At 41.1% G+C, this 21,024-nt stretch overlaps 1 protein-coding gene across 1 annotated transcript in view; it reads right to left on the reverse strand.

Annotated features, from left to right (window-relative positions):
- Positions 1 to 21,024, reverse strand: part of LOC134934622 (dynein axonemal heavy chain 3-like) — a 1,803,147-nt gene that overhangs the window by 980,706 nt on the left and 801,417 nt on the right. Inside the window, exons 32-34 of the mRNA XM_063930015.1 lie at positions 20,057 to 20,200; positions 17,823 to 17,987; positions 5,233 to 5,455 (exon numbers count right to left, since the gene is read on the reverse strand). Coding sequence (XP_063786085.1) covers positions 5,233 to 5,455; positions 17,823 to 17,987; positions 20,057 to 20,200 — 532 coding nt within the window. The remainder of the gene's footprint in view (positions 1 to 5,232; positions 5,456 to 17,822; positions 17,988 to 20,056; positions 20,201 to 21,024) is intronic.

The following is a 21,024-nucleotide window of genomic DNA, read 5'->3' on the forward strand; positions in this document are numbered from 1 at the left end:
GTGATAGGGTAATAAAATCAACACAAAGTGAACAGAGAAGCCCAGAGGCTAAGAAACTGGGTGTCTCCCTAGTATTAGGAATGCTCAGATGGAAAGAAGTGAGATGTTGTGTTTTAATACGTAGAGAACCCGAAATGCCGTTGCTAAGGGCAACAGCAAAAGCCTAAAGGGTTACCAACGGGTGTGGCAGTAAACTCCTTGGTCAGAGATGGAATAATAGACACAAGGAGAGTCTCCACAATCCTAGTCCTCACTTGCAGTGCACTGGTTCAGCTTACTGCCACTAAACTGACACCTGAACACCTTGCACAGTGAGAAAGGATTTTGGCAGGCAAGTCTGAGAATACAGCCGCAAACTTGCTAAGTTCACAGAGTAGCAAAAGAACCCCAGCAAGTTAAACGACTGACTCCAGTCTTACTGCTAGGTCTGGATTGGCAGAGTGTAGTACCAAATCCCAAGGCCTATTTGCAGTAAGCAACAAACAAATACAAAGCTACACAGTACTGGCTAACTTTCAGGAACTGACTAACCAACAAAGATTCAGCAGCATCTGCTTAACCTGAGAAGAGGGTTTATATAGCAGGTGCTGTCCACGCCCCACTCAGACCTCACAGACTGTGAGCACAAAAACCAGCACCGGATCCCCTGCCGTGCACAAAGCCTGTAACCACTGCACAGCAAAAGACCCGAACCGGAGTATCAGCTGCGCTCAGGTTACTCCGCTAGCACTTGTATCCCGGTTGCCATGACGACGTGGCAGCACAGGGCAGGAGACCCTAACAGTATTTTGAGATTGTTCATGATGTTCCTTCTATGTTCCATGAATCTTTAATGTAGGGAATGAATTGTTCGACCTACGTATTGTAGGCCACATTTACATTGGATAACATATGTAACAAAAACTGTCCTACAATTTAAGAAACTATTGATTTTTAATTCTTCCCCTCTACTGTAGGACCTAATAATGTTACACTTATTATCAGCAAAGAGGCATGTGGTACATTTATCTTTGCCACATTTAAAGAACCCAGTTGGTTTTGGTGGTAAATTAAATATATTTTCTTCAATAGCTGTAGTTCCTTTAGTCTTATTTTTGCTTGTAAATAAACTAGAAGCAAGTTTTTGCTTTAAAGTATTGGCTTTCCTGAATACAACCAGACTCTTCCCTGTCAAAGAAGTTTCAAGAAATGTATCTGATTTCAAAATTGTAGCATTTTTATTGATTATAGTCTTATTATCTCTAGCTACTGTATTGTATTAAGTAATAAAAGTGACTGATCTATCATCGACTGATGTATCTGATGTAGGTTTCCCTCTTTCCTTCTTATCATGTATCAAGGAGGTCCTAGATTGACGTTGGGTCTCTTTAAGTGCCTTATCTAGAATGTGTGCTGGATAGCCCTGTCCTACAAAAGAAGTGTACATAGTTTCTGCCTGGCTCTTAAAAATATCATCAGCGGAACAATTTTGATGTAGTCATAAAAATTGTCCCTTCAGTATGTTTGTTTCCATGGTTTAAAGTGACTACTTGCAACATGTAAATAATAATGCAATCCACCTCTTTGATATAGGTGGATGTTATAATCTTACTATCAGTAATAGTAACAGTGATATCTAAGAAATTGATGGTCTTTTTACTCAAATTACCTGTAAATTTCAATCCTACTGTATTATGGTTCAAGTGATAAGTGAGTTGTGAAATGGATGAAATATCCCCCTCCCAAATGATAAATAAATCATCAATATATCTCCCATAAATGACCAGGTCTGCCCCGCAGTTGCCACCCCAGATGTGCTGCTCCTTGAACCACCCCAAAAATAGGTTGGCAAAACTCAGGGCGAACCTGGTCCCCATGGCCGTGCCTTTCAACTGTAAATAAAATTGTGAATCAAAAGAAAAATGGTATTGCTCCAAAATAAATCTACTTGCTACCAAAATAAAAGTGCAAAAGAATCGCCCACCTCTGTGTTGTGATATAAGTAGTGATTTATAGCTATAAGACCCAATTCGTGGGTTACATTAGTGTATATAGATTCAACGTCATAAATTAACAGGGTATAACTAGCTTTCCAGGTAATTCTATCTAATTTACTCAAAAAATGTCTAGTGTCCTTAATGTGAGAGGGAAGAACTTGTACATATTTTTGTAGATGTGCACCTACAAATGCTTACAAATTTGAAGTTAGAGACCCCACCCCTGAAAATTATGGGGCATCCTGGTGGTGACATCAAAGACTTATGTGCCATTGGCAGGTGGTAATACAAAGAGATAACAGGAAATTTTATCCATAGAAATAAAAGTATATCTTTATCGATATTGCCCTGAACTAGAGCCAGGTCAAGTAGTATTTACAATTTTTTTATATATATTCATAGGATCTATAGCCAGTTTCTTATAGAATGTTAAATCATCGAGTTGCCTATGTGCTTCAAAGAGATAATCCTCAAGGTCTTGAACTACTACACCTCCACCTTTATTGGCTTGTTTTATGATGATTTCTTTATTGTTCATAAGTCTCTTAAGAGCTACTCTTTCAGACCTCTCAAGGGGAAGTAGTGGGGATGAATTCAAGATCAATAGTTTCTTAAATTGTAGGATATTTTTTGTTATATATGTTATCCAATGTAAATGTGGCCAACAATACGTAGGTCGAACAATTCGTTCCCTACATGAAAGATTCATGGAACATAGAAGGAACATCATGAAGAATCTCAAAACACACAGTTTATCAGATAATGTCTCCAGGTGTCAGAAAGGGAACCTTGGTGGCCTCACGGTGAGAGCAAATTAACAAGTCAAGCCAACCCCAAGAGGGGGGGATAGATACAGAAGGCTTTGCAGACACGAGGCCTTCTGGATATTTCAATTACATACATTGAGTCCTCATGGTCTCAATTACACTGTGGAACTTAATACCGTCTAGAATAAGACACGAATTAAGGTATATTAAATCTGTGTTATTTGGGGTATTCACACTTTCGGTCCAGGAAGGCTGGTCCCCCTTATATCCACAGATTCCTAGAAATTCAACATCTTATAGTTCAGAGTGGATGGTCCCCTGATGTAGAAAGGTGGTAGTTTGTTGTAAGCAATCAGGATTGAGGTTGGATCTGCGGCCCGATGTGTGCCCATCAGATGAGTTTAAATATATCTCTCCCATGGGTTATCAATTTGTTGACCTAGGATCCATCACCAATCTTCTACCATCAGATACGAACAAGGTATTCAAGTGGTAGATGTATGAGTTCTTGGTTCATTTGCGTGAGATAGCTATGCCCTTACTCATAATCATGCCTAACTTTGTGTGTAGGTGTGTGTAGATAGACAGGAATGTATTACGATTGTGTTTACATGTATGTATATCCATACACAAAATTTGCCTTGTTTTTGCTGTTGTTTTTTTGGTCTTTCTCCTCAATTGATGTCATTTAGATTAATAATTTTGGATAATCATGTTGACACAAAGTTCAACCTATGAATTTAATCAGTAGTTATCAAAGACTTTGCTCTGTTTGCTTTAAGTAGGAATCTCGGTCATTGGATATGTTATGACACTGTTGTCTATTTATTTAATTAATTGATATCCTGTAGGATAACATTAAATATACATACATTTAGAATGTAGTGGAATTTAATTTAGTAAGAAATATTCAAATGTTTACTTGACAATCATGCTGTTGCTATAGACAACATATGATTTCAAACATTGGTCATCCAAGAAATTGTTCCCCAGGTTATGGTTTTATTTAGAAATGTTAGAAATATTAGAGATTATAGATATTATGTGTTATATGATACTGCTGTCTTTTCTAAAGAAATTGTATCCCCAAGACGACATAAAGTATATATACAAATGTATAAACTTTTTTATATACTAATTGATGTTGGGAATTTTTTATTATTTTTTTATTAATTTTTATATTTAATCCTTTTATTATTATTAGTATTAGTATTAGTATTATTTTTAAATCCATATGTATATATACTGTTGTTATTATATCTGCCCAACAATTTTGATTGTTTGCTGAATATATATTATATATGTTTAAATTGTGCAAATCTTGGAAAACAGAAATACTGTACCTTCATTTTTTTTGGGCAACACACCCTTGGATAACTTGGTTTTAACAAATGTGAACTCTGGTGTTTTTAATCATTTGGATAATTGGCTCCCTGTCCCTATAAAAGGGTATATCGGACAAAAAACTACTACACTGTTCCCCTGAAGAAACAACCAGGCTAATGTGATCGAGAAATGCGTCAGAACACGGGGACATAATCCCCATCTCTCCATCACACATATTGGATTCACCAGCCACCGCCAAGCAGTTTTAGCACTTCATCCTGAACCGCCTGCACTGGCCTTCCTGACACACGGAGACCGCAGCTTCAAGGATATACCAACTACCACTGAGCAGATACAGCACTTCATTCTGAGCCGCCTGCACTGGCTCCCCTGCTACACGGAGACTGCGGCTACACAGGATACTGACAGTGACAGATGCTGGTGTAACTAAAATCCAACTACCCGAGCCATCCTGCTTGGCTTCCAGAATATGGAGGTAGCGGATATACAGGACACCTTTGCTAATGGACACTGGCAGCTACACAGAGCCCAGATGGAGCCATCCAACAGGTACACAGGTGGCAGCATCAAAGTTATAGGGAGCCGTTTATTCAAATCTCCCCAGACAGTTTATTTCATATTAACAAGTGTTATAATTTATCCTGGTTTTTCCAATTTGAATTGTGTTATGGCTTTTTAATTATATGAATTGATTTTTATACCAGAATACTATATAATAAATACAATAGATCAAATAGTTTAAAGTCTGTTTTGAGCTCTCTATTTTTTTTTATGGTTACCAGCAATGGTAGGAACTTTTAGGTAACTTTACCCTTTTTTCCATTCCTGCAATGCTCAGGATTCCTTTTAAAGACAATACTTTTAATAACATATCAAACAGGTAGGTACATGCACATTCAAACACAAAGATCATCAAATGCAAACTGAACAAGGATGAAACAGTCATCCTTAATATTTTTTTACAGTACAGATTTTAAAACGAGTCCCACTTCACCATAGCACTGAAGAGGTTAATTCAAAATAGTTTGTATTCATTTGATTGACTACTGAGAGGTTAGAAATACAGAAAGAGGCAGATACCTGACTATAAAGTAGTGATATCTGTACAGTACATGTTGAAGTGCTATAACTGAAATACCTACCATCAATCCACTCATGTGAAATTGGATCAAAGCTGCCATAGAGTTGGCCTATGGTGATGGCCTTTGGATTTATAAAAATATAATCCACTCCATGTTCATCCATCAATCCCTTTGCTTCCATGTCTTTCAGAACTCCAGCGAGAACTTTGATTGCAGATGTTTTTCCACCCAGTGGACTTCCAATCAACATAAATCCATGTCGAACCAACATTATTTCATAGATCTGAAAAGAAAATTATATTACTTAATTTTCAGTTTTTTTCCTACCATTTAAAGATTTAGGATATTTTTACAGATACAGATTTCTTGTTGACTACAAATATTAGTATTGTATAGACACAATTATGAAAAAATTGTGAAAGAATGAAATACACAATATGGTTGTGTTTAATTTATAGTTAAAGTAGCATAAAAGTGCATCTTTTATATGCATGTCAAAATGTATATGTACAATGGTGTCTTGGTTGCTATATTTTCAGTGGTAAATATACTGTACAAAAATCATCAACTCAATCTTTTGTACCAGTCCTAAATTAGGTCCCAAATATTAATTAATTAGTCCATGTACAATCTTTCATTTCTTTGTCCATGCCAACAGTTGGGATCCTGGATCTTTATGTATGTATCTGCTTTGCTTGTGGTTGTTTTGTAAATGAAGTGTGACAACAATTCTCTAAAACTGCTCTAGACCTACTGTACCTGCAGCAGTGTCACAACATTTTTAGGTAGGGGGGATGATATAATTTCATTTTGGCACCCTCACACATGTGCACACATTTATCTTAAAAAGAGCATAGAGGACACTATGGGGGATACAGAAGGATTGAGGGGAAGCTGAGGGTGAATAGGATAGGAACATATGAAGTGGGGAGTGAGTAGGGTGCAGGGCTGGTTACAGAGGAGGTTCCAGCCCACAGTAACTAGCTTCACACTGTAGGGGCTGGAGGTGGGTGCAGGGAGGGAGGAGGTCCCTGGAGGTGGGCAGAGATAGGCTTTGTGGAGGGAAGAGGTGGAACAGCCAGATAGGGGATTGTCTCCATCCTCACACTATGGTAACCCTGGATGGAGGCTGCACTGCACTCTGAGACCCAGTACATTGAGTGGCGCCTCTCAAATGTTCAGGGGGGCAAGCCGTTCCCTAGCTCTCTCCCCCATTCTGGCACCTACAGTATGCCTTCCTGTATATTCTTTCAGCCTTTATCATAGATAGATGTATTATATTCTAGGCCTCATGTTGCAGAGTGCTCCATTTAGCCCAGAATTTACGTTACTTGCTTCCATTTCTGTAAATGTTTTATTCTTTTATTAAATAATCTACCTATTTATTTAGTACTTGTATTTATTTTTTCCAGAAAATATGGTAATACAGTGTATGTGGTTTGCAGAAATACAGTGTAAAACAGGTACTTGAAATGACACGTGAGGCAGTTCTGCCAGTTAAAACACAGTGTCTTTACTGGCATCAGACACTGCAAAAAACACTCAGGCTTAGGCCTGGTCACACAGGTAAATAACTAAAAAATAAACAAATAAACATAAAAGTCCTAGCACTCCTTGTACTCAATAGTTGATCCTCAGCAGTGACTTGCAGCCACACATGCCATACTTCCTTGTCACGGCCAATATCCACAGTCCCTGGCACTATAGAACTGCACCCTACTCATTGGCCCCTAACAAAATCATTGGGACTTTTAAACTCCTCTCCTGTTTCTGACTTCCTGATGTCTCTGGGTGAGCTGGACAACCTGCACTGCTGCTATTCAGGAAGCGCAGCATTATAAATCTACACTGCAGGTGCAGAATGTGCAGGTATTTATTGAGGTACCTGATTCCACCAGAATGTAAACAAATCAGTTGAGAGACCACCCCTCTCACCACAACAGTTATTAGAAATATTTTTTTCCCCAATAAGTTTTATTAAATATGTTTTATGCTGTCTCCTCTTGTTAGAGACACAAGTCTAAAACAGATATCCAAGAAAGAAATTATTGTATTGACAGCTGCTGGGCAAATCAAACAACAGTTCAGCCTTATGCTTTGTTTATTGTGGCCAAAGAAGTGTAGTGGTGATGGAGAGCTCTGTAACTTGCTGTAAAATTAGATCACCTAGATGACTTATATAAAATCAAAGGGAGACAGACCTGTGTAAATCATTCGACTATTTATAATTATTTAAAAAGTTCAATTGGTCAGTCCTGATAATACAGCATATAAATGTATATAAGACATTTAAAAAATATTTTAATATCTTATTCATAGTTAACTAAAAGCTCTTTGGTTTAATGCTACCTTACTATTAATAATTCATAAATACAGTAATTATATATAAGTATATAAGTTCAAAGCAATATTACTGCTTATGAAAGATGAGTACTACTTCAACTGCTCATAGCCTGTTGACCCGCAATGGGTACCTTACACATACAGGTAGAAGTCAGTCTATGAAAAAATAGGAGATTGTCTTTTAGTTTTTCCTAGTCCATCTTTGATGGTATTCCCTCTGGGTTGGTCCAATGTCCCTCAAAAAGAAAGATGGAAGAACAATATTGTGTGATATGTCTTGGATATAATGATATTTTAATACCAGTCTCTGAGATGTAGGAAGATGAGTCATACCGTACTCACGTCTCTATAAAAGAAATTCCACACGTAAAGGTTTCGTTTTTGGGCCAAATTCTCCTATCTGGATGGATGGTGTCGTTATATCCTTTCCATTTCTCGAAATGTCGTATCCCAAAGGAGAAAAATGGGAGAGAGACAACCCAATGAGTAAATCACAAGGGAATTGGCTCAGAAAATATCACTATAGTGGGAAAACTTAAATGGGCGTACCGTACTTATAGTCCGTAAGTACTGATAAAACTCATAAAGGTATCTTTAAGTGTTTTTTTAATTTGATAGAAGAAAGACACTATGGAAGGACAAGCATACCCCACTTACAGTGTTCCAACTGGTAAAGTGCCCGTAGCGGTTTCTTTTTCCACTTGATCTTAGATAGTGGAACTCCAATGACTGATACTCCCAATCTCGGTATAAATAACCAAGCTTGACAAAGACCACAGTTGAAACACGTTGGTGTGAGGGCTACTAGTTACCTAAGGAATCTCCAGGCCACTATTCTTTAAGGTGAGATAATCCGGATCTGTCTCACCTTGGTGATTGTGATTTACATCTCCTGGATGGTCACCAAGGGTTAAACCCAGTTATTACTTTTTTGTTATGTGTTTGGATGTTTTTAAAGAATAAATTCTTTTTAATTCTACCTCCACTCCTGATACACAATTTTTATTTATACCGAGATTGGGAGTATCAGTCATTGGAGTTGCACTATCTAAGATCAAGTGGAAAAAGAAACCGCTACGGGCACGTTACCAGTTGGAACACTGTAAGTGGAGTTGCTTGTCCTTCCATAGTGTCTATCTTCTATCAAATTAAAAAACACTTAAAGATACCTTTATGAGTTTCATCAGTACTTACAGACTGTATGTATGGTACGCCCATTTAAGTTTCCCCGCTTTAGTGATATTTTCTGAACCAATTCCCTTGTGATTTAGTAATTGGGTTGTCTCTCCCATTTTTCTCCTTTGGTATACGACATATCGAGAAATGGAAAGGATATAACGACACCATCCATCCAGATAGGAGAATTTGGCCCAAAAATGAAACCTTTACTTATGGAATTTCTTTTATAGAGACGTGAGTATGGTACGAATCATCTTCCTACATCTCAGAGACTGGTATTGAAATACAGTACCATTATATCCAAGACATATCACACAATATTGTTCTTCCATCTTTCTTTTTGAGGGACATTGGACCAATCCAGAGGGAATCCCATCAAAGATGGACTAGGAAGAACTGAAAGACAATCTCCTATTTTTTAATAGACTGACTTCTTTCTATGGGGGTGATTCCGAATTGTTCGCTCGCTAGCTGCTTTAAGCAGCATTGCACACGCTAAGCCGCCGCCTACTGGGAGTGTATCTTAGCATAGCAGAATTGCTAATAAAAGATTCGCTAATTTTCTCGTAACGATTACACCGCAGTTTCTGAGTAGCTCCAGACTTACTCAGCCATTGCGACCAGCTCAGTCCTTTTCGTTCCTGGTTTGACGTCAGAAACACACCCAGCGTTCGCCCATTCACTCCCCCGTTTCTCCAGCCACTCCTGCATTTTGCAACTCGAACGCCTGCATTTTTCCGCACACTCCCATAAAACGTCCAGTTTCCGCCCAGAAACACCCACTTCCTGTCAATCACACTACGATCAGCACAGCGATGAAAAAGCTTTGTTATGCCGTGAGTAAAATACCTAACTTTTGTGTAAAATAACTAAGCGCATGCGCTCTGTGAACCTTGCGCATGCGCAGTAAGCAACTAATCGCAGTATAGCGAAAATCGGCAATGAGCGAACAACTCGGAATGACCCCCTATATGTGTAAGGTACCCATTGCGGGTCAACAGGCTGTGCGCAGTTGTAGTAGTACTCATCTTTCATTGTGTATTTCTGTTTCTTGGGGTGTTGAGTGACACCCAGTGTCCACTTTTACTGCAGCCGCAGAGGGCGCAGTGGGTCACTATTTGTTTAGTCAATATTACTTGTCAGGAATCGACTCACCAAGCTGACATCTGTCCGCCGTTGCGGACTCCATCCTGGGTCCCTGCGGTCATCTGTCGTCCACGTCCCTGCCATCGGACGCCATCATGGGCCTGGGAGCGCTCCTGTGACAGCGGGCGTGTAGCACGCCGCGTTCCCGCTAGGCCGCGGCATGGGCGCCGCCATGACAGTTTCCAACAGTCAGCATACAGCGGCCAATCCGGTGCTTGGCCGCACCCACTTTCCCTCACTCCATCAATGTCTGTGAACCAAGGGGTATATAAGAGACTGCAGGATCAGTCTGCAGGCATCCTGGACTTTGTGTCACTCCTGCGACCCATGTGAAAGGATCTGTTCCAGTTTCCTCCGTGTTCCTGGCTCTCTACCTAAGACTTGTACTCCTGGTTATTTACACAGCTCCGTGGAACTTCAAGTCCCAGCAATACCTGCATTCACCAACAGGCTTCACACCCATCATCATCTTGTGTGCTTCAGCCTTGCAGTAGAGACTGACTCCAGGTGTGTTCCATTCCTCCACCTGTGATACAGCTTGCTTGCTGTCAGTGCTTCACCACCTGCACTGTGGACTTAGTCAGACTCCTGCCTCTGCTACCAGGTTTGCCAATTAACATCATCACTGCCAAGTTCCATGTTTTAACCTGCACTGGTTTCCATACCAGAATCATCTTTACAAAGTTATCATTTCATCTGTTTATCATATTACCGATTATCATTTCTCCAGTCATCATTCATTCTGTTGCCATAGACTTTCAGCTATTACGCTGTGTGATTGACATTTGCATTTGTTATTATTATTTCTGCTGCCGTTCTGTGAATCATCTGCCAAATAAATATCATTGCGCTCATGCGCAGAAACGTTATCCAGCCTCCTCGTTTTCTCCCATCCACCTCCACTGACCCACTAGCGCCCCCTCCGGGGACACAGTCAAAACACAATCTGACAGTAAGTCCAGGATCGATGGACTCGGATGGTGGACGGAGTGTGGGGTCAGAGGCCTTGCAAAATCTGGTCTCCCGTCTGGATGGTCAAGAGGCTGCGCAGCAGCAGATGTTCCAGTTCCTGCAAGGGATGTCCTCCCGGATAGATACACTACAGCAATCCCTGCCTAGTGTACACACTTCTGCAGTTCCTGTTACTCCAGCACCTGCCAGTACTGTGAGTTCCTCTACGCCGGCTGCATCAGCTCCAGTGTCACGTCTGCACCTGCCCGTGCCAAGCAAGTATGATGGCAGTCCAAAGTTATGTCGCGGGTTTCTCAACCAATGTGAAATCCAGTTTGAGTTGTTGTCACATAATTTCCCCACGCCAAGATCCAAGGTTGCCTACATCATCTCCTTACTTTCTGGATCTGCTTTGAGCTGGGTGTCTCCTCTGTGGGAACGTGCTGACCCTCTGATTAACAACTACACAGAATTCGTGTCAACCTTCAGACGGATCTTTGACGAGCCTGGTCGTGCAACATCAGCTTCTGCTGACCTGATCCAACTTCGTCAAGGTACCCGTAGTATGGGACAATATGTCATTCAGTTCCAGACGTTGGCCGCAGAGATTCAGTGGAACAATCAGGCCCTGGTAGCAGCTTTCTGGCATGGACTTTCTGACCGGATCAAAGACGAACTGGCGACCCGCGACCTCCCTGTACAATTGTCTGAATTAATTTCCTTGTGCATCAAGTTGGACTCTCGCATCCGCGAACGCAATAATGAACGCGCTCGGAGTGAGCCATGCAGATCAAGGATGATACCCTCCGTACAGTTCCAGTCTCCCTCTTCTGACGAGCCTATGCAAGTAAATAGGTCCCGCCTAACTCCTGAAGAGCGGGCAAGAAGAATTCGTGAGAGACTTTGTTTGTATTGTGCGGCTGCAGGCCACCAGATTAACTCCTGCACAGTGCGTTCGGGAAACGCCAGATCCTGACTTGTAAAGGAGGAGTCAAGTTGGGATCTTCTAGACAAGCTCCTTCTAATCAAGACCTTATCCTTCCAGTGACATTAGAGACTTCAGTTGGGCTCCAGTCCGCATCAGCATTAGTGGACTGTGGAGCTGCAGGAAACTTCATCACCCAAGCTGCGGTAAAAAATTTTTCCTTGCCTATTTGTGAACTTTCCTGTCCAGTTTATATTACCGCCGTGGATGGTAGTCGAATCTCCAAGGGGAATATTTCCCATCAAACTGTACCAGTGGTCTTGGGAGTTGGATTCCTACACTCTGAACTGATTAAGTTCTTAGTCATTCCTCAAGCCACCCAGGAGATCGTCTTGGGCATGCCCTGGCTCCAGCTACATAATCCACAGTTTGACTGGTCAACGTTACAGCTTACCTCATGGGGTTCACATTGCCATCAGTCCTGTTTAGCCCAAATTTGTCCCATAAAGTCTACTGAAGTAAAGACACAGTCAAGTCTACCTGCGGCTTATCAAGATTTCTCGGATGTCTTTAGTGAGAAGGCCGCAGATGTCCTGCCGCCCCATAGGGAATGGGATTGTCCCATCGATCTCCTTCCTGGCAAGAAGCCACCTAGGGGGCGCACCTACCCGTTGTCTGTTCCTGAAACTGAGGCGATGAGCGATTATATCAGGGAGAACCTACAGAAGGGATTCATCCGTCCTTCATCATCACCCGCTGGTGCAGGCTTCTTCTTTGTCAAAAAGAAGGATGGAGGACTGCGTCCATGCATTGACTACCGAGGTCTCAATGACATTACCATTAAAAATAGTTATCCATTACCACTCATTACCGAATTGTTCGACAGAGTTAAAGGAGCCCGCATCTTCACCAAGTTAGATCTCCGCGGTGCCTACAATCTCATCAGAATCCGAAGTGGTGACGAATGGAAGACAGCCTTTAACACTCGAGATGGCCATTACGAGTACCTGGTAATGCCATTCGGGTTGAGTAATGCTCCAGCAGTGTTCCAACACTTTGTGAACGAAATCTTCCGTGACGTTCTGTATAAGTACCTCGTTGTTTATCTGGATGATATCCTCATCTTCTCCCAAGACCTTCCATCTCATCGTCTACAAGTCCGTGAAGTCCTCCGACGTCTTCGTGAGAACCGGCTCTATGGTAAACTATCCAAATGCACCTTTGAAGTTCCCTCTATACCCTTCCTGGGTTATATAATTTCCGGATCGGATCTCCAGATGGACCCGACAAAGTTGGAAGCCATTGCCAATTGGTCCATCCCAAATTCTCTCAAGTCTATTCAGCGGTTCCTGGGATTTGCCAACTACTATAGGAAATTTATTCGGGGATTCTCCACTCTCATCGCTCCTATTACCAACCTGACTCGGAAAGGGGCAAATCATTCCAACTGGTCAGAAGAAGCTTTAGCAGCTTTCCAGAAGATCAAGCTGGCCTTTATGTCTGCTCCAGTTCTGTCTCAGCCAGATGTAAACAGACCGTTCGAGTTAGAGGTGGATGCCTCCACAGTTGGAGTTGGAGCTGTTCTCTCCCAGAAGGGAACCGATGGGAAAATCCACCCCTGTGGATTTTATTCTCGTAAATTCCTTCCTGCAGAAGCTAACTACTCCGTTGGAGATCAAGAACTACTGGCGATCAAGCTGGCCCTCGATGAATGGAGGTATCTCCTAGAAGGGGCCAAACATCCGTTCAACATCTATACGGATCATAAAAACCTGCTATATTTAAAGGCAGCCCAGTGCCTTAATCCTCGCCAGTCCAGGTGGGCTATGTTTTTCTCACGTTTTAACTTTAAGCTTCATTTCCGCCCAGGTTCGCAGAATGTTAAAGCTGACGCTTTATCTCGATCTATGGAATCCGAAGAGGAAACGCCTGACTCAGTTCCACATTCCATCCTGAGTCCAGTGGTATTCGCTGCATCTCAAGTCTCCCCAGCTCCTCCTCCTGGTAAGACTTTTGTTTCCCCAGAACTCCGCCCTAAGTTGCTATCTTGGGCCCATCAATCCAAGTTCACCGGTCATCCTGGTGTCCTGAAGACCTTCAAGTTTCTCTCTGAGACATACTGGTGGCCAAAGATGAAGGCTGGATTTCGTGGCATCCTGTCCTAAGTGTGTGCAGCACAAGACTCCTCGTCAGTCTCCAGCAGGTCAGTTACAACCATTATCTGTTCCTAGTCGTCCCTGGTCACACCTGTCCATGGATTTTATCACCGACCTTCCTCCTTCCCAAGGATACAATACCATCTGGGTCGTAGTGGACAGATTTACCAAGATGGCCCATTTTGTTCCTCTCCAGGGTCTCCCTTCTGCCCCAAAACTTGCCCAAATCTTCCTACGGGAGATTTTCCGCTTACACGGTCTACCCTCAGAAATAATATCCGACCGAGGTGTACAGTTTGTAGCAAGGTTTTGGAGGGCTCTCTGTTCTGCCATGCAAGTCAAGCTGAAGTTTTCGTCATCTTACCATCCTCAGTTGAATGGGCAGACAGAGAGGGTAAATCAAGAACTAGAGACGTTTTTAAGATTGTATGTTTCATCTTCTCAGGATGACTGGTTCGATCTGCTCCCATGGGCCGAGTTTGCCCACAACTTCCGCTACCACACTGCCACTGGGTCAACACCATTCTTTGCGGTATATGGGCAGCATCCTCGTGTTCCAGACTTCCAAGAACTCCCTCATATGGACGTTCCTGCTGCCACTACTGCATTGACTCAGTTTTCTTCAATCTGGAAGAAAATTCACATTTCTCTCAAGAAGGCCTCCAGCCGGTATAAATACTTTGCTGAGCGCAAAAGACGCGCGGTTCCTAGCCTGAAACCTGGGGACAAGGTTTGGCTGTCGACCCGTAACCTCCGTCTTAGGGTCCCGTCCATGAAATTTGCACCACGTTTCATTGGTCCCTTTCCTGTCGAAAAAGTCATTAACCCTGTGGCCTACAAACTGAAGTTACCACCTTCTCTTCGAATACCTAATGCTTTTCATGTTTCTCTCCTCAGACCTTTAGTCCTGAACCGTTTTCAGAGTGCTCTTCCAGTTGGCCCCAAAATTCGAACTCAGCGGGGCGTGGAATTCGAGATTGGCAAAATTCTGGACTCCCGTTGCCGGTATGGACGTCTCCAGTACCTGGTCGATTGGTCCGGTTATGGCCCAGAGGAGAGAAGTTGGGTAAATTCGATGGATGTCCATGCTCCAAGGTTGGTCCGTGTCTTCCATAACACTCATCCTTCCAAGCCACGTGGGTGTTCGGTGCCCACCCTTAAGGGGGGGGGTACTGTCAGGAATCGACTCACCAAGCTGACATCTGTCCGCCGTTGCGGACTCCGTCCTGGGTCCCTGCGGTCATCTGTCGTCCACGTCCCTGCCATCGGACGCCATCATGGGCCTGGGAGCGCTCCTGTGACAGCGGGCGTGTAGCACGCCGCGTTCCCGCTAGGCCGCGGCATGGGCGCCGCCATGACAGTTTCCAACAGTCAGCATACAGCGGCCAATCCGGTGCTTGGCCGCACCCACTTTCCCTCACTCCACCAATGTCTGTGAACCAAGGGGTATATAAGAGACTGCAGGATCAGTCTGCAGGCATCCTGGACTTTGTGTCACTCCTGCGACCCATGTGAAAGGATCTGTTCCAGTTTCCTCCGTGTTCCTGGCTCTCTACCTAAGACTTGTACTCCTGGTTATTTACACAGCTCCGTGGAACTTCAAGTCCCAGCAATACCTGCATTCACCAACAGGCTTCACACCCATCATCATCTTGTGTGCTTCAGCCTTGCAGTAGAGACTGACTCCAGGTGTGTTCCATTCCTCCACCTGTGATACAGCTTGCTTGCTGTCAGTGCTTCACCACCTGCACTGTGGACTTAGTCAGACTCCTGCCTCTGCTACCAGGTTTGCCAATTAACATCATCACTGCCAAGTTCCATGTTTTAACCTGCACTGGTTTCCATACCAGAATCATCTTTACAAAGTTATCATTTCATCTGTTTATCATATTACCGGTTATCATTTCTCCAGTCATCATTCATTCTGTTGCCATAGACTTTCAGCTATTACGCTGTGTGATTGACATTTGCATTTGTTATTATTATTTCTGCTGCCGTTCTGTGAATCATCTGCCAAATAAATATCATTGCGCTCATGCGCAGAAACGTTATCCAGCCTCCTCGTTTTCTCCCATCCACCTCCACTGACCCACTAGCGCCCCCTCCGGGGACACAGTCAAAACACAATCTGACATTACTGCTTGAATGGAGTATTTTTGGAGTAATATTTCTTATGGTTTATATCCAGGCATATGTGTTCTACAGTAGCTTGAGTTTTGTGTTTTCTATAGAAGATATGCAGATGTTTGCAGGTCATTCAGACATGCTCAACCAAGCGTGTAAGAAACAAGTGACTAAGAGGAGGACACAAATGTTGCTGCCATTGCGTCTTTGTATGCATTGGCTGTGTGAAAATATACAAATGCAACAGATGCCCATCTTGTATAAAAAGACACACATTGATGACGTTTTTGATCCACTGCCTAAGTCCAAGGACACAGCATTGGATAAAATTCTCTACCATTGGCCCAGCACCGGACCTCTGGGCGAACCTAGGATTGCTCAAAACTGTCAATTAGGCTGTGCAAACAAAGCACTGCCACCAAAGCTGCAGCACCATCGTGACACATACTGTACGTACTGCAACTTTGGCATATGCGCAGTCCAGAGCACATCGGTCAATAGCTACAAAATCAGGACTGCTTCCGGGACTGAATCATGCCCTAGATTTCTTTCATGATGAGACTAAACAATATTAGCCTGGGAAAATTCCTTATTACAGTATGTCTGAATGAGAATGTTTTCAAAAACAATTTGAAAAGCAGCCATAGCTAAAGAATGCTTTAGATCAGGCCTGGCCAACCTGTGGCCCTCCAGCTGTTGTGAAACTACACATCCCATCATGCTCTGCCACAGTTTTAGCATTTCCTAATAGCAAAAGTGTAGAAGGGTATGCAGGGACTAGTAGTTTCACAAGAGCTAGAGAGCCACAGGTTGGCCAAGCCTGCTTTAGATGATCTAAGAATTAACTAGATGTAAGACCTTTTTCATTTCTCTTGTATCATTAGTCTAAGGCAGTGGTTCCCAATCTTTTTTGAATCACAGTGCCCTGGAATATCAGAATTTTTTCCCATACCAAAAATTTCTTTTTTAGATATTCAGAAAAAAAAATTAACTGAAGTACATTTTGTTTATATGTCATCCCTTGGTTCAGTTATTTGGATTCACTTCTGTTTGTCCACATTTTTTATGACTGAAAGCACAAGCACTGGTTTTTATGTTGACTGTAAATCATTTGATTTGGTCATGGACCATGAACCCAGGACACCCCTGTAAGTGCCCCAATGCACCGAGTTTGGAAACCACTGGTCTAGGGATTTTATTTTACAATAACAGATTTGTCAGTGGTTGCTGTATACTTTGTCACCACCAACTACTGTTTGTTACACCTAGACAACTACAAAGAACATGTTAACAAACTGTTTCATTTCTAGTACTTTACAGAGACAAGAATTAAATATACAGGACTAAGGGGGATATTTACTAAGCAGTGATAAGAGAGAAGTGAGCCAGTGGAGAAGTTGCCCATGGCAACCAATCAGCACTTAAGTAACATCTATAATTTTCATAACATAAAATTATACAGAGCTGCTGATTGGTTGATTGGGCAACTTCTCCATTGGCTCACTTCTCCACTCGTATCACTGCTTAGTAAATGTCCCCCTAAGTATGTATCTGTTTATGCCGTAACATTTAATACAGTATTGTAACAGTGTGTATGCTTTATAATAATGAGACATTAACTACATCCCTTTACAGGGGGAAATGTCATTGTCTGTATTGTGTTTACCATGAGTCTATCAGGCACAACACATCTGCAATAGCAATGTAATGTAATAGAAGAGCACATATGCTGCAATCGCTAAATGAGAACTCTGTCATAGTATATCCAATGACATTTCATGAAAACAAACTGCTTTCAAATGTGAATGTGAGGAACATTTGCTGACTTGTATTATCTTCTTGATGAAGCAAGGGACTGGCTGTAGATTCATTTTCCTGGTGATTTCCCTGATGGACATCTCTAGACTGCCATGGTCAGGAGTTGGCAAAATAACTCCTGGGAAGAGGTCAGAAATGATGCTATCAAAAATCGGAATGTCATGGGACAAAAACTGCAAATTGAAAATAAGAGGGAAAAAAAGATTAGTAACATTGAATGTCCTAAACATATTGTGCAAATTATATGTTATGCTAAATTCCATCTCTAATTAAAACTAAAGATACATTACTGTACTGTACTGACTGACTTTTCCAGTAATATTTGTATAATGCAATTAAAATGAATACATTATAGTCATATTTTTAAAATAGCATTATATACATAAAATAACTGTATGCATGCAGATGGAACATGTTTTTTTGCAGGATCTGTCTAAGATTAAATGCCTTGGAAGATCAATATCACAACTTCTCCATTGAAGAATATTGGTTTTCGCCAGCAGCAGGTTTTGTCATTAAATTAAATGTGAGATAATTGAGCCACAAATTGCGCAATAAAATCTGCCACATGTGTAAATACTGTAGCTTACATTTGTTTGCATAGACAGAAAAAGGGGATGAGAGAATATTTTTGCTTTGCTTTGCTAACTGTAAACATACAAATATAGTTTATGTGTCTGTGTAGGTGCTGGTTTCACATTACTGGCATCACTACTCACTAATATGAGGAAATTTGTGACAGGATTTTACTTGGACCAAGTAATCAAGAACCACATATAACATTTATTTAAAGCTTGTCTAGAAAACAGAGATGGCTTTCAACAGCTGGAGTAATATGTCACTGTATGGCCGACATCTTTTTTTTCCTTCACAGGTTTATTACACCTGGATTACCAGCAGGCACCCTGGGTTGCTGCCACCAGTAGAATATGTGAGCTTCCTATTGTTTGCATAAGATGCATATATACATATGTATCCTTATACACTGTGGCTCAAGTCATGCCAAATAGCCGTTCTCATTGTGCCAGGTCCTGGACAACTCGGACGCACAGAGCATCTTTATCACTCAAAATACATATGTATCTTGCCGCGATCGTGCCTTGTTAGGAGCAACCGCATACACGTCTGGGACACGCGTGTATCTTAGACATGCACGCACCCCATTTAATGGATGGGAGCAGCAAATGCAGCAGCTTGGCATGGCTAGGTGCGGTCACACCTTACCACACCGAGAGTACTTGTTTAGCACAGATGTAGGCTTGTGAGCATGGCTACATCTGTATGTGTCTAATCTGCATTATTAAGACATAATTAAAACACAGCCACTCTGATGCAGAATGGATCTCCTCATCCACACAACGGGGGTCACCACAGGCAGCGTGTTACATGTGATGCGACTTGGTCAGGTAGTTTACACCTGGCTCTGGTCACATGACATGTGACAGTGCCAGGCAAGTGGTTAAGCCCCTGCAGTAACTAAGCTCAGAGGAAAATGACAGTGGCAAAAATAGATCCTTATACAGAGGACACCTACATTTTAATTTACAATACACAACATATATTTTTCATGTTTATTTCACTATAGAGAATATTTAAATGAATCAGTAGAAAGTCATGTGTTAAATAACATAATACTCCTATTGATTAGATTTCAGCGATTTGTGCTAGCATTATTTGATGTCCAACAGGTCAAAAGATGACTTATATTACTAGTTTTTTATTTGTATAGTAATATTTTAAAATGCTTTATGTATTAATACTACAGCTTTGTTATGGTATTATACAGAGTTTTCTACTTGCATAATGCATATCGTTTTCTATTTTAAAATATTTTGCCGCTCTGGTAGTATAAACAGCTTTTTTTAATGTATTTTATTTCTAATATAATAAGTTCCTCAAGTCCTACAAGATAAATATAACTTAAAATATTGGTCATCAGGATATGGAGTACAGATTGAACCTATAAAATAATTATGTAAATTCTCCAAGTAAGGAGAATCATTGTCTAATGAAATATATATGCAGATGAACACTCTACTTCATTCTGTGGTGACATTTTGAAAAAAGTGTAGAGTCATAAACAATGCAATTAAGTATAGCATGCAGCTGTAATTGTCAATCGATCTGAAATGTCATCAGGGAAAAGCAGAACTAGGATCAGCTCATGTGTGCTGTCATGTATTTTCCTATTCACAAGAAACATATTATGGAAGTGCTCACAGTAGAAGTAAGTGGACCCTACCTTGGGCAGATTAACGTCATATATTGATCGAAGCATCAGCACATCCTCTTTTTCATTTGGAAATTTAACCTTCAGGATGCCAGCAGCTGTTAATACTGATTTAACAGCCCTCATGCCATAGTCATAGTGATACTGTGAAGACAGCTGATAATTCAAATTAAGAATGTTATAATTTATCTCCATGTTAATTACATGAATTAAGTGCTAATTAGACTAATTACACATTTATGTAAATTAAGACAAGATTTAGTAGTTATTTTGTTTATTATGTCATCTATCAATCTATTTATTTTTCTATTATCTATCTACTGTATCTCTCTATCTCTCTATCTATCTATCTATCTATCTATCTATCTATCTATCTATCTATCTATCTATCTATCGTATCTACCTTGACATAGTCATATACCATCAATACTAGCACCATTTCAATAAGTTAACAACCCTTAGCAAATTAGCAAAGCAACAGGTTTGCTGAAATACATTGAAAAATATTATGTCAATGCCAGCATAATGTTTTTATATTTAACAAACTTAAAAAGCATTTACAATATTACATTTAGATTATTAGCTATTTTAAATAGGAAACACAGTCCTAATTGGCTATTTTTTTCAGTACCACCTATTACTATGCTGCTATGATGCTGTGTACACTGTATGGAATAATATCAAGAAAGAAATACACACAGTACATACATAGTTAAGATGTTAATATATGATAATGAAGGAATCATATAGTTCAGGGAAAGACACCCTGCAGCTTTCAAGCAATTGAAGTGTATCTGACAACATGTACTGCTAGCATGCACTGGCTATAGAGTATATGCTAAAATATGTCATAATCTAGAGATAAGTATAGCCTCTCTAAGCCTTGTGGTTCACACAATGATTATACATTTTTACTTTCCTCATGCAGAAAAAAATGACACAAATAATAATAATAATAATAATAATAATAAAAATTAAAA

This window comes from Pseudophryne corroboree, chromosome 6, assembly GCF_028390025.1.
Source record: "Pseudophryne corroboree isolate aPseCor3 chromosome 6, aPseCor3.hap2, whole genome shotgun sequence".
Lineage (NCBI taxonomy): Eukaryota > Metazoa > Chordata > Amphibia > Anura > Myobatrachidae > Pseudophryne > Pseudophryne corroboree.